The following is a 13,640-nucleotide window of genomic DNA, read 5'->3' on the forward strand; positions in this document are numbered from 1 at the left end:
CCCATACATATCCAGTTATTCCAATAATATATATGTATCCAGTTGTTCCAACAATATTTATTGAAAAGACTATTTTCCCCCCATTTATTTTTTTTTTTATTTTTTAAAGAGAGAGAGAGAGAGAGAATTTTTAATATTTATTTTTTAGTTATCGGCGGACACAACATCTTTGTTTGTATGTGGTGCTGAGGATCGAACCAGGGCCGCACGCATGCCAGGCAAGCGCGCTACCGCTTGAGCCACATCCCCAGCCCCCCCCCATTTATTTTTTATTTTTTTTTTTCACAGACACTATTTTTTATTGTTATCAAACTTAAGGTTGGGGGAAGGCTTCCATTTTAACATCCTTGTTACCCAACCCCCAATTCAGCTGTGCTACCTAGGGGATGTAATTTACAGTGTCCATTCCTGTTAGGTTCTCTGGTCCCTGGAGGCGACCTTAGAGGATTGACTGTTTATCTCCTCCTATTTTATCATCTTTGTCCCTGTCTTTAGGCAGCAGCACAGAATTTCCTGGTGACACCTATAGTTGTGACCCCAGCTTGGAGAATCCCATTAATTCTTCTCCATCTGTTTGGATCAATAGCTGAGGCAACCCTGGGCATCATGGGTTGTGAGCATGGCGGGCTGTCCATCTTCCCCTTGAAATGCAGCGTAGAAATGCAGGACAATGTCAATATGGAAAATAGTATTTGGTCTTTTTATAGTCAATGTTAAATTGTTTTCTTTTCTATCACATTTCTCTCAAATATAGCTTAAAGTTTATAAAGCTCTTTCAAATGAATTAAAACAGTTTTTCACTCAAAATGTGCCATACCAAAGGAATTATTCTTTTTTTTTTTAATTGGTTGTTCAAAACATTACAAAGCTCATGACATATCATCTTTCATACATTTGATTCAAGTGGGTTATGAACTCCCATTTTTACCCCAAATACAAATTGCAGAATCACATCGGTTACACATTCACATTTTTACATAATGCCATATTAGTGTTCCCCTCATTTAATTACTTTGACACATTTGTCAAAAACTGACCACAAATATATGAATCTATTTTCAGTCTCCTCTTTTCCATTGACCTGTGTGTCTATCCTTATGGCAAATCATAATCTTAGTTCCTGTAGCATAATGTTAAGCCTTGAAATCAGGTAAAGTCCTCCAACTTGATCTTTTTCATAAATGTTTTGACTACTGTAAGTCTTAATATGTAAAATGATCATAAACAGTGATCAGATGCAGTTTATTTCAGGAGTACTATATTAATCAGCATTTGAAAGTCTATCAATATATATTACCTTCTCAATAAATTAAAAAAGAAAAATCATGTAGTCACCTCTGTAGAGAAGCTAGTTGGCTAAACTCAACATCCATTCATGGTAAAACTCAGCAGAATGGTGTAAGAGTATTTACAAAAGCTTACAGATAATAGTAATGGTGAAAAACATGAGTGCTTCACCCCTAAGATGAGTAACAAGGCAAGGATGTCAGCTCTCAGCATTGCCTTGGAGATCCCAGCTAGCACAATGACGCAAGAAAAAGAAAATACAGATTAGAAATGATGAGCTAATTATTGCCTGTTTCAACTAATTATCACCTTTATTTGTCTATATAGAAAAAAAATAATTTCAAAAGTATCTCCAAAAAAGCTGCTAGAACTAATACATGAGTTTAGTAAGGTTGGGGAATACATGGTTGATATACAAAAACGAATTGTTTCTGATGGTGATGAATAATTGGAAATTAGATTTCAAAAAAAATGGAATTTAGAATAATGTCCAGAATTATGAGATATTTAGGCATGCACTGCATAAAATATGTGCAATGTTTTTATGCTGAAAACTATGGAACACTGCTGAGAAATACTAAAAGAAGACCTGAATAAATAGCGAAAGATGTCATATTAATGGGTGAGAAGACTAAATATTGTTATGTCAGTTCTCTAAATTTATCTGTAGATTCAATCCATTCAGGATCCTAGTAGTATCTTTAAAAGTATCTTTAGAAAAAAGGATTGACTAAAGTTGGATCTATAATGGGAAAGAAAAAGGCAAAGTTTTGTTTTAAAATATAAATTGGCAAACATTCTAAAATAATTTCAGAAAATTCTCCCACCTTTAGTCACAAAAGTTAATACAGATTAAGTATAATATTAGGTGTTTAAAAACATTTTGTATGTATTAACTCATTTAATCTTAAAAACAGTGCCGTGAGATACTATTAATCCCATTTGCCAGATTATGAATAATGTGAGGTTGAATGGCTTAACTAAGGCTGAATTCTAACATAGGCTGGCTATTGCCTCTCTATTTCAATTTTTTTTTTCTAATTACTGACCACTTTGTTTCACATAAAGCTGATGTTATAATCTATGATATTATTTCATTTAAGTGGAAGTTTAGATATGCAAGACTCAAAGTCAGCTACTATTTCCACTGATGTGTGGAAGAAGGGTAATGGTGAGGTAGTTGGTGAAGACATGCATGCATGATGGTTAGTGTATTAGGATTCTCTAGAGAGAGAACCAATATATTGAGAAAGGTAAGTGAGAAGGGATTTATTAAGGGGATTGGCACTGACAATAATGCAGTTTAAGAAGCCCCACAATATGGGTCTGCAAGCTGGAGAATTAGGGAAACCAATAGCATGGCTGAATCTAAGGCCAAAGAACCCAAGGCTGAAGGCCTGAGAACCCTGGGCATTGCTGGTATAAGCCCTGGAGTTCAAAGACTGGAGAACCTGGAGTTCTGATGAGGGAAGGTTGGGGGTGGAAAGTTGCCTTTCCTCTGTCTTTTTGCTCCTATTCTGAACCCTTCCCTTTGCACAGCTGATTAGATTGTTTCCACCCATATTGAGGGCAGATCTAACCACTGCTTGATCCGTGGACTCACATGCAGTTTTCTCCAGATACTTCCTCACACATACACCCATAAATAATGCCTTATTAGCTCAGTAGGTATTTCTCAATCTGGTCAAATTTACATCTAAAATTAACCATCACAGTTAGTATTCACATTACATTTTTTTTTTTTAATTTTTTTTTTTTTTAAGTGGTACTAAGGATTAAACCCAGGGGTGTTGTATCACTAAGCTACATTCCCAGCCCTTTTTATTTTTTATTTTGAGACAAGATCTCACTAGGTCACCAAGGCTAGCCTCAAATTTTAACAGTCTCCTTTCTCAGGCTCCCGAGTCACTGGAATTATAGGCACACTCCACTGTGCCTTGTTTCACCTTGGAATTCAGTTTCATTTGTATGTTGATTTTGTGTGACAATTATTTGTTGTCTTTTATAAGTTGCTGTTCTTTAAAAATATAAGAAAGAGTTGACTAAGATTGGGTATATAATGATAAATACATATTTTTATAATTTATATATGGCATTAATTAACATAGTGTTATAGTGGCTTACTTTCCAAATTAAAAATCAGAAATGTTATTCCTTTTTGGATGTGAAAAATCAGTCCATGAAATACATAAAGACTTTGAAATTTGGAATTTCCATGCTACAAAATAACTTTTTAGCCTAGTATCAAAATCACCTCTGGAGCTTTTTAAAAACTACTCACTCATGTCCCTCTTCCCCATTCTCATTCAATGAGCAGTTATAAATCAGAGTGCTCTAAAGATAGCTCTGTGTTCATCTTAGTTGAGAGCCCCTAATTTATAGAAACAGATTTTGGACCATCTTGAAAAGTTGACTCTATATGATCACCAAGATTAGATAGGATTCTTAGTTCTCATAAATGATGAGCATAACAGATATCTGCTGTGCAGTCATTCTTGCTTATGTGAGTACTTTCCCCTCTCTTTATTTTCTTCACTGTGTTATTGGGTCAAACTTACTTGTACGATAGCTCTAAAAGTCTGTGGTTCACTGTATACAGAACCACTCTACCTCTGTCCTCCTCAAAGGACTTTAAAGGTAATGGGACAATTTTTAAAATTATTTGGATATTTTGGCATTTTCTGTCTCACCTATTATGTTATTTGTCATTGGTTGAATAACAGATGCCTGAAGCTTTCAGACAAGAAGGACAATTTAGGGGGATCTCAACTAAGATGAACATTAGAACTATCATCTAGTGTTGGTTCCAGTTGTATTCTAAGTAAAATTAAGTTCATGGAGGAGGATTTGATTTGCCCAAAATAGTACAACCAATTTATAGGTAAATAAATTTAGAGCCCAAACGATTATATTGTTAAAAAGCAGTTTTTTCATGTAATCTGAATTATTTAGAATTTATGTTTTATAATATTGTATTATCTGATATTTCAGTAAATTATCTTTTGCTGTTTCTTAATTTCCTTTAAAATAGAAGAACCCAAATAATATTGGTCCACAGTTAAGAAAATCTTGGTGCTATATCTTAGAATTAAAAAGGAGTCTGCCTTTTACCCCTTGCACATCAAATAGAGCACTAATCTTTAGGGTATATAAAGAACTCAAAAAGCTAAACACACACACACACACACACACACAATAATCTAATCAATATATGGGCCAAGGAACTGAACAGACATTTCTCAACAAATATATGAAAACATGTTCAACATCTCTAGCATTAGAGAAATGCAAATCAAAACTAAGATTTCATCTCACTCCAGTCAGAATGGCAACGATTAAGAACACAAACAACAATAAGTGTTGGCAAGGATGTGGGGGAAAAAGGCAAAATGGTGCAGCCAGTATGGAAAGCAATATGGAGATTGCTTGGATAGCTGGGAATGGAACCACCTTTTGACCCAGCTATCCCACTCCTTGGTCTATATCCAAAGGTTTTAGAAACGTCATACTACAGGGACACAGCCACATCAATGTTTATTGCAGCACAATTCACAGTAGCTAAACTGTAGAACCAACTTAGATGCCCTTCAGTAGATGAGTGGATAAAGAAAATGTGGGGAGGGTGTGTGTGTGTGTGTATGTATGTATACGCACGCACACACACACACATACATATATACACACACACATACATACACAATAGAATATTAATCAGCAATAAAAGAGAATAAAATCATTGCATTTGCAGGTAAATGGATGGTGTTGGAGAATATAATGCTAAGTGAAGTTAGCCAAGCTCAACCCAAATGCTGAATGTTTTCTCTGATATAAGGAGACTGATTCATAGTGGGTTGGGAGTGGGAGCTTGGGAGGATTAGAAGAATTCTAGATAGGGCAGAGGGGAAGGGAGGGGGCATGAGGGTAGAAAAGAGGGTGGAATGAGATGGGCACCATTACCCTAGGTACATGTATGAAGATACAAATGGTGAATATACTTTGTATACAACCAGAGATATGAAAAATTGTGCTCTATATGTGTAATATGAATTGTAATGCATTCTGCTGTCATATATAACAAATTAGTATAAAAATCTTTTTTAAAAAAATAAGTCTGCCATCAGTTGATTTTTGTCAACATGCTATAGAAATTTCCTTTATGATAATGTAGTACAGGTTTTTGTTCCATGAGTCATACAGGAAATGTAGTCAGTATAAAGATATACAATTCTTTGGCTTCCTTTTTTTGCTTATTGTAGAAATGTTTTAGGTTTTTCCATTCAATTGAATGAGAAAGTACTGGGGAATGATACTGACCAAATTATATTGGTAACATGTGCATGTGCCAAATGTAATAACGAATCCCACTCTTTTATATAATTAATTATAAGTGAACCAATTAAAAATGTAAAAAAAAAAATCCTGGGATATAATTAAGCAGACTTTATTTTTTTATTTTTTTCTTAGAAAGTTTCTTGTTTCAAGTTTCTTCTTTTTTAATGTTACGTCAATAATATATTTTTAATAAACTTAATTCTCTTTGTTTTCTCTTCAATGAATTTCAGTTAAAGAGAAATTGACTGCGGATCCAGACAGTGAAATAGCTACTACCAGCCTAAGGGTTTCTCTTCTATGTCCAGTAAGTGTTAACTGATACTTGTTTTCAGGAAGATTTAACATACATACATGTACCTTTTTTTTTTTTTTTTTTTTAATGGTGGTACTGGGGATTGAACCCAGGGGCACTATACCACTGAGCTACATCCCTAGCCTTTTTTATTTTTTATCTTTAGCCAATGTTTCTCTAAGTTGCTTAGTCTGCCTTTAACTTGGAATTCTCTTGCCTCAGCCTCCCCAGTTGTTGGGATTTGGGGCATGCACCACCATGCCTAGCACATTTCTTCTTTTTAATTAGGTGCTTCCTATATCTGAGAAATTTTTTACTTTTAAAATCTGACCACCTTTGTTATAGTTTATAAAAACTGGAAAGCTATCAAGGCATAGGATTTGGAATCTAAACAAGTCTAAAAAATTCTCTCTACCCTTAGTAAGACTTGTCTAAATATTGCTTGTGATTAATGACTGTCCCTCAAGCTCACGTGTAAAATCTCAAAATAAGGAAGTTTATTATATTGGGGTATTTATTAAAACTTGTACTTTAATAGTACTCTTCTGAATAAAAACCTAGCCATGATTACCCACACATCCAACTTAGCCATTTTGCCTCACTATTCTACTCAGCCTAAATAATTGAAGTTTTATTTATATATTAAAAAAAAAACAAACCTAGGAATATGAGGTCAGAATGAATCATTTGTATGAAATAAATGTATGGTCCTAAGATATAAACAAGCTATTAAACCCATGGAGGACAAGTCTTAAGAAAATGTGTTGTTGATGTTTATTTCTGAACTAATTTGTTAGGTCTACCAACAGTAGGGATGATAACTGTTGAATATGGCTTCATATGAAAATATTTGAAAAATTAATAGTAAATTAATTTGACATTTTGATTACCTTTTATTCTATAATTAATCAAATTAGTCATATCTACATTTGAATGTTTTTTGAATTCCCTGAATTGTTCAGGCAGGGCTGATATTGAAAGCTTTTGATAATGACATCCTGCTAACTTAAGATGATGAAGTTACTGATTTCCTTTCTACTCTTTTTGTTGTTGTTGTGCTGGGGATTGAACCTGGGTCTTGTGCATGCGAGGAAAGCACCCCACCAATTGAGCCATATCCCCAGTCCACTGAATTCCTAAAGGAACAAAGAACTTAAAGAGAAATTAAATGATATTTGTCCTATGTCTCAGTCTTTTATGATTTATAAAAGCTTAAACAATATAAAAAAGTCATTAGCTCATGAATTAGTTTATGATACTGTACATAGCTTTTTTAAAAAAAAAAAAAAACCTTTTGGAGGGAGGGTAAATTGCTAAGGGAATTCCTCCTTGTTATAAACTTTTGTAAGTTTATTTGCAAATATCCATCATATTCTAAAAAGGGAAAGTTAGTAATCACAAGATGAAGATATTTGAAACTCAGCCTCTCCCCTGATATCAAGTTTGAGAAAATAGGTGTATTTAAAGTTGTGATCGTTTTTAAAGATCAGAAATGTGATTAGCACATAATAGTACAGAGGAAGAAAAATACAATGAAGATAGTAAAAGCTGTCAAATTCTTGGTGCACACCTGTAATCCCAGTGGAGGCCAAGACAGGAGGACTACAAGTTCAAGGCCAGCCTCAGCAATTTAGCAAGACCCTGTCTCAAAATTAAAAAGGGCTGGGAATGTAGCTCAGTGGTAGCACCTCTGGTTCAGTAAACAAACAAAAAACACCAATTATCTTGAGTATATTCTTCTTTCTATAACTTTTCTTCTTATTCCTCTTAATAACCAGTCTTAGGAAAGCTATATTGCCTCCAAGTTTTTAATATTATTGTTTAAAATTATATAATTAAATAACAATATAAATGTTGTAGCAATCTATGTTGTAAAGGAAACTAGTATTTTTTTTTAACATTTAGAAAATTGAGGGCTGGGGTTGTAGCTAAGCAGTAGAGCTCTGGCCTAGCAAGTGGGAGGCCCTGGGTTCGATCCTCAGCACCACATATAAGTAAGTAAATAAAAAGAAAGGTATTGTGTCCGGCTACAACTAAAAATAAATATTTAAAGAAAAAGAAAAAATTGATTCACAGACGAGAGGAGTAGAGATGGGAAAATGAAAGTTTTGAAGATTTTATATACATCTTTACCTATATATTTATTCTCTTCTCTTTTCTCCAAATCCTGATTCATCCATTCCTGCTTCCATAGTTCCTTGCCACCTCATTTCATTGTAAAGCTGGCCCACTAAATTATCATTAACATTCTCTAGTAATATGGGAAAAGAACATGAACTATAAAAAATTCCCAAGTAATTCCACAAATAAAACTTCCAAGGTTTATACTGGAGTGCTTTAGAGAATAGATAAATTTAAAAAAGAAGGTAATTTTTATTTTCCATTTAAATCCCTGGAGAAAGTCTTGTTTTTCTGCATTCTCACTTTAAAAGTATTTACAGTTATGCTAATATATGTGATATTTATAACATTTAACACTTACATAAATCACTTATTCATATAAAGCACTCCAGTATAAACCTTGGAAGTTTTATTTGTGGAATTACTTGGGAATTTTATAATTCACGTTCTTTTCCCATATTATTAGAGAATGTTAATGATAATTTAGTGGGCCAGCTTTTAATTTTTCTTCCTATATGCCCCCACTCTTCTCTCTTTAGTTCCAAAAGCTTTAGTAGTTTTTTAAAAATTCAGATTATAGAAAAAAGAACTATATATATATAGTCTGTAATTATTATACTTTCATGAGTTTCTATTTAGTTAAAGGGATAATCTCTTTACAGTTGTTCAAGAACTGTAAGGCCATATGTTTTAGATGTTTTTACCCAAAAATAAAACAGCAAAGACAACTCATTTATAATTCAGATTTATAGAATAAAAATGGTGATTTGTTCCCTTTGAAGTATGGAAATCTGTGGCTCACTATTCATTTGAATGGCCCTTGTTGTGATATGCAGAGCCCCAAATAAATGAGCTTCCCTTTTTGGTGTACTAAAGGCAATGAAAATAAATAAAAATGTTTTTGCTCTTTGAGAATATTTTGGTTCTGATTTATTAGCAATAGAGCTGGACAAATCACCTATTTTGGGGGACCTTAACCAGACCTGTAATCTCAAATATAAATGACACAGTTGATAGAAGGAAAACAAAGAAACAAAAACTCTGAACATTTATTTATGAAGTATTTATTATTACGAAAAAGGTGGAAAGTTTTCCTTAATAGCTTTCTTATTGTAAGAAAAAAATACTGATATTTCTAGACTGTGTGTGAACGTGCACATGTATATGTGCACGGTACTGGGGATTGAGCCAGTGCTTTACCACTGAGCTACATTGCCGACTCTCCCCACACACACTTTTTTTTTTTTTTTTTTTTTTTTTTTAAAGATACCATCTCACTAAACTGCCCAGACTGGCCTCAGCTTTGACATCCTCCTGCTTCAACCACCTGAGTAGCCGGAATTACAGGTGTGTGCCACCAAGCCTGGCCCTAGGCTCCTTTTGAGAAAAGCTGGTTAGAACTTTTGTCTAGAGTGTTTTCTCTTGGAATAGCATCAGTTGTAGTGTAGCACTATTGGGAGTAAGGTAAATGGCACAAGAAAACATATGGAAATTGTTTACAAAATTTTTTATTTGCAAACAATGCAAATATTCGGTGTTCTATAAAGGGAAAAAGGAAATCTGTAATCACAAGGTGAAGGTAGTCAAACCTCAGCATCTCCCCTTATATCAAGTTTGAGAAAACAGGTGCCTATTTATCAGATAAATATTTGAAGTTTAGTGACTTTTAAAAAATCAGGAATATGAGAATTATCACATAGTGCTTATTTTATGTTTCTTTGAAGCAAGGCATTTGTGAGCTAGATTGGAGGTTCTCTCAGGGAAGCACAGCTACTTGTATACTCCTAATACTGTGTAACTGGTATTACTCCTGTGTCATAAGTTTATAGCTTGTTCAAAGGCCCTTTTTAGTCCTTCATCACTACATCCATTTGAAGTAAGGAGGAAACAGTGTTACTTTAGAGATAGAGGAGGAGGCCCAGAAAGGTTAAGTGCCTTTCCTAGAGGCCCAGTAAATCATTAGTACCAGAACAATAGTTAGTGCCCCAAATGACAGTTAATTTCCTTGGTAGACTAGGAAATTGCACATTTTCCTGAAATTTTTCTAAGCCAGGAATAACTCATATTCCTCATTTATTCTCAAGCCTTTATATTTTCAAGCTCACAAATATATGGAAAATCTTTTCTAGTTACTTGGCAAATAATGTTATCAGTGAAAGAAGATAACTTCTATACTGTGTGGTCATTGTGGGCTTTGTGGACCCCAAGTGCTACAAGGTGGCCTCCAGTGAAGAAAGTTGTGATATGCCAGCTCTCTGTACAGGTTTCTGGACCACATCTCTACAGCTAGCAGCTCAGGAACAGATGAAGTAGATTTCTTTGTACATGGCATAGATTCAGCCTATGAACTCAGGCAACAGTTGCAGGGCAGGAAGAAAAGTCTCCTAACCTGCTGGAGGTGCTGGAGACACATCTGAATTGCTGGTAATATGCTCACTGAAGGGAGAAATACAGAATACACACATAACTTCCTCCTCAGAGTTGCCATGGAGGAGAGTGGGTGATACTGATTTGAGTTTTGTCCTTTGAAGTACTCTCATTCAGAGTTGAGGTTGATAGTAAATATTGCATCTAATTACATCATATGGTGACATGCAGTATCTAATAACACATTCTTTTTTCCTTTTTCTAACCCCTAGTTATGTGGTTAACTTTTTCTTAAATTAGGGATTGCTTTAAGAATTTGAGATGTGTGTGGTGTCCAATCCCATAATCCCAGCTACTGAGAAGCCTGAGGCAGTAGGTTCACAAATTTGAGTCCAGCTTGTGTAATTTAGTGAGATCCAACAAATTCAGTAATAATACAACAGCAACAAAATTTGTTGTAGTTTCCTTAGTCATTGTATTTGGTATTCAAAGAAATTGTAATTTTTTGACCTGCAGATAAGTTTCACAGAAAATGTGGTTATTAATGTTCTTTTACCTCGATAAAAAATAAATAAAGCCAGCGGCTTGGGAGGCTGAGGCAGCAGGGTGGCAAGTTCAAAGCCAGCCTCAGCAACTTAGTGCGGGCCCAAGCAACTCAGTGAGACCCTGTCACTAATTAAAATATATAAAAAGGGGCTGGGGATGTGGCTCAGTGGCTAAGTGCCCCTGGGTTCAATTCCTGGCACAAAAAACAAAATAAACACAGTATGCTTTAGGTCAGAACACAAATACAGTTTGTTTTAGAAAATTTTTTAATTAGAGCTTAAATTTTGAACAACAGTTGTCTAATACTTTTTCTTCTCTCTTAAAGCTTGGTAAAATGAGGCTAACGATTCCATGTCGAGCCCTTACATGTTCTCATCTGCAATGTTTTGATGCAACTCTTTATATTCAAATGAATGAGAAAAAACCAACCTGGGTTTGTCCTGTCTGTGATAAGAAGGCTCCATATGAACACCTCATCATTGATGGGTATGTCACTTTTAAGGGGTTTTTTGGTACCTTGAAATAATCATCTGTTACCTAGATTCATTACTTGTCAGTTTGGGATAAAAAAATCTAAAATTCTGAAAGTAATGTTTTCTAAGTTATAAGTTTGTAGAATACCCATGATTTTAGAGATCAGTATTTTTAAAATCAATAATTAAGTATTTTTAACTTGATGTCTGCTTGTTTTGAAAACACATACTTGTCAGTGCCTCCTGATGTTTACCATTTAAAGCACCTGTGGTTCTAAGCAGGGAATGCATATACCTTTTCCTAACATGAGCTCATCTATCTCCAGAACATGCAGACCATATTGGAGAAAGCATGAAAGAATTGTGAAATTCTGGCACACTCAAGCTCATCGAAAACTGTGCTTTTTAGTACAAAAGCCTGTTTCTGGAGATTAGGTCGAACTTCGAACTTCAATCATGGTCCATCATACCTATTCTCCCGCTGTAAAGGCTCCTACAACTGATCAACACCCCAAATAACAACTTCCTTTGTTTTTCTATTTGTATTTCTATTCTTGTCTTTTCCTTCTTTCATTTTTCTTTTTCTTTTTTGTCTTGTCCACCTATTGCATCACAATAATAATTTTCTTTAACACTCCTGTTTTTGTCTGTTGTATCGGACATCTTAGTATGATTGTACAGCTTCCTTCAAAACAAATATTTTCTGTACTCTCCAGCAAAACTTGAAACAGCTTATTTATAGTATTTAAGAAAACACAGGAGTCTAAAGGTGATAATAGAAATGGAATATATTTATCAATGCAGTTGTAATTTAGAAGGTGTTAGTCATTGGAAAAAATATGTAACATAAATGTTTTATGTTTAATTTGTCAGAATTGGCAATGATCAATAACTAGTAAATATGAGTTGAATAGTAATATTTTACCAACTCTATATGTTGTATAGTTTTAGGTTCCCCTTTCTTGTAATAAAGGAGACACACACACACACACTCTCTCTCTCTCTCTCTCTCTTTTAAAGAAAAATTGAAAAACACAAGAAATCAAAAACTTTTTTTTGGTATATAATTTTCTGGTTTGTTTTTACATAATTGTGATTATATGCTATTAATAATTTAGCATTGTAACCTAAGAATTTGATCATGATTAATTTTGTACATTCCCTGTAAATATCATATTAAATGTCCACATATATTATTAAGGACAATATTCAGTTACATATTTTTATATGTATTGCTTTGGTTTATCAAGTAATACATGCCTATTGTAGGCGATTTGGAATGTGTTAAAAGATATACTACTTTACAGAATTTTGTTTATAAAATGTAAATTTTTTCTTGGCCTTTTTTCACTTTTTAATCCATGTTATTAATAATCTTTGACAATGTAATTTTTTATGGTTACATGATATATCCTTATATAAATATACCACAATTCAGATAGCTATTTTTTTATTCAGCATTATATTTTGAAAACAAATATAATTTACCTGTTCTATTTTGTTTTTCCTCATTTATACTTGTATAAATATAGACATTCTGAATATTAGAACAGTAATATTTCAAATCTATCTTCAATTGAATGTGTTATCCTAAGGACAAACTGTTTTTTATAGCTTGTTTATGGAAATCCTAAAGTACTGTACAGACTGTGATGAAATACAGTTTAAAGAGGATGGCTCTTGGGCACCAATGAGATCGAAAAAGGAAGTACAGGAAGTTTCTGCCTCATACAATGGAGTTGATGGTGAGTGGTAGTTATTCACAAGGGAAGGGTAGTTTCCTTGCTGCTATAAACCATGGTGTTCAATGTTAAAATGAATACATTTTTTAAAACCCTGAGCATTTTAGGGATAGCTCAATAATTACTAAATTGATTTAATGTTCAGAAGTGGATGAATTCCTTTAAAATTTTTCTGATATTAGATTTCAAAGTAATGTAATCTTTGTGTGTGTGTGTGTGTATGTGTGGTGCTGGGGATTGAACCCAGGGCCTTATGCATGCAAGACAAGCACTCTACCAACTGAGCTATATCCCCAGCCCTTAAAGTAATTTAATCTAATAAGCCATTTGTAAAGTCAAACTTGTGAAATAGAATCCTTTAAAATTTTTAAGACTTCTAATGGAGTAGTAAACATTCCTTTTTCATTTGTGTATATATATATACACAAATATATCTGTATGTATACACCCAAATGAAACAAAAATATACTATTAATGTTT

The 13,640-nt window shown here is 33.8% G+C and overlaps 1 protein-coding gene across 2 annotated transcripts in view; it reads left to right on the plus strand.

Annotated features, from left to right (window-relative positions):
- The window catches only part of Pias1 (protein inhibitor of activated STAT 1), a 129,274-nt gene that overhangs the window by 102,461 nt on the left and 13,173 nt on the right, over positions 1–13,640 (plus strand). For both annotated transcript variants that reach the window (XM_027924012.3, XM_027924017.3), the window contains exons 8-10: positions 5,850–5,923; positions 11,271–11,431; positions 13,033–13,163. In XM_027924012.3, the coding sequence (XP_027779813.1) occupies positions 5,850–5,923; positions 11,271–11,431; positions 13,033–13,163 (366 nt within the window). The remainder of the gene's footprint in view (positions 1–5,849; positions 5,924–11,270; positions 11,432–13,032; positions 13,164–13,640) is intronic.

Source organism: Marmota flaviventris, chromosome 2 (assembly GCF_047511675.1).
Source record: "Marmota flaviventris isolate mMarFla1 chromosome 2, mMarFla1.hap1, whole genome shotgun sequence".
Classification (NCBI taxonomy): Eukaryota; Metazoa; Chordata; class Mammalia; order Rodentia; family Sciuridae; genus Marmota; species Marmota flaviventris.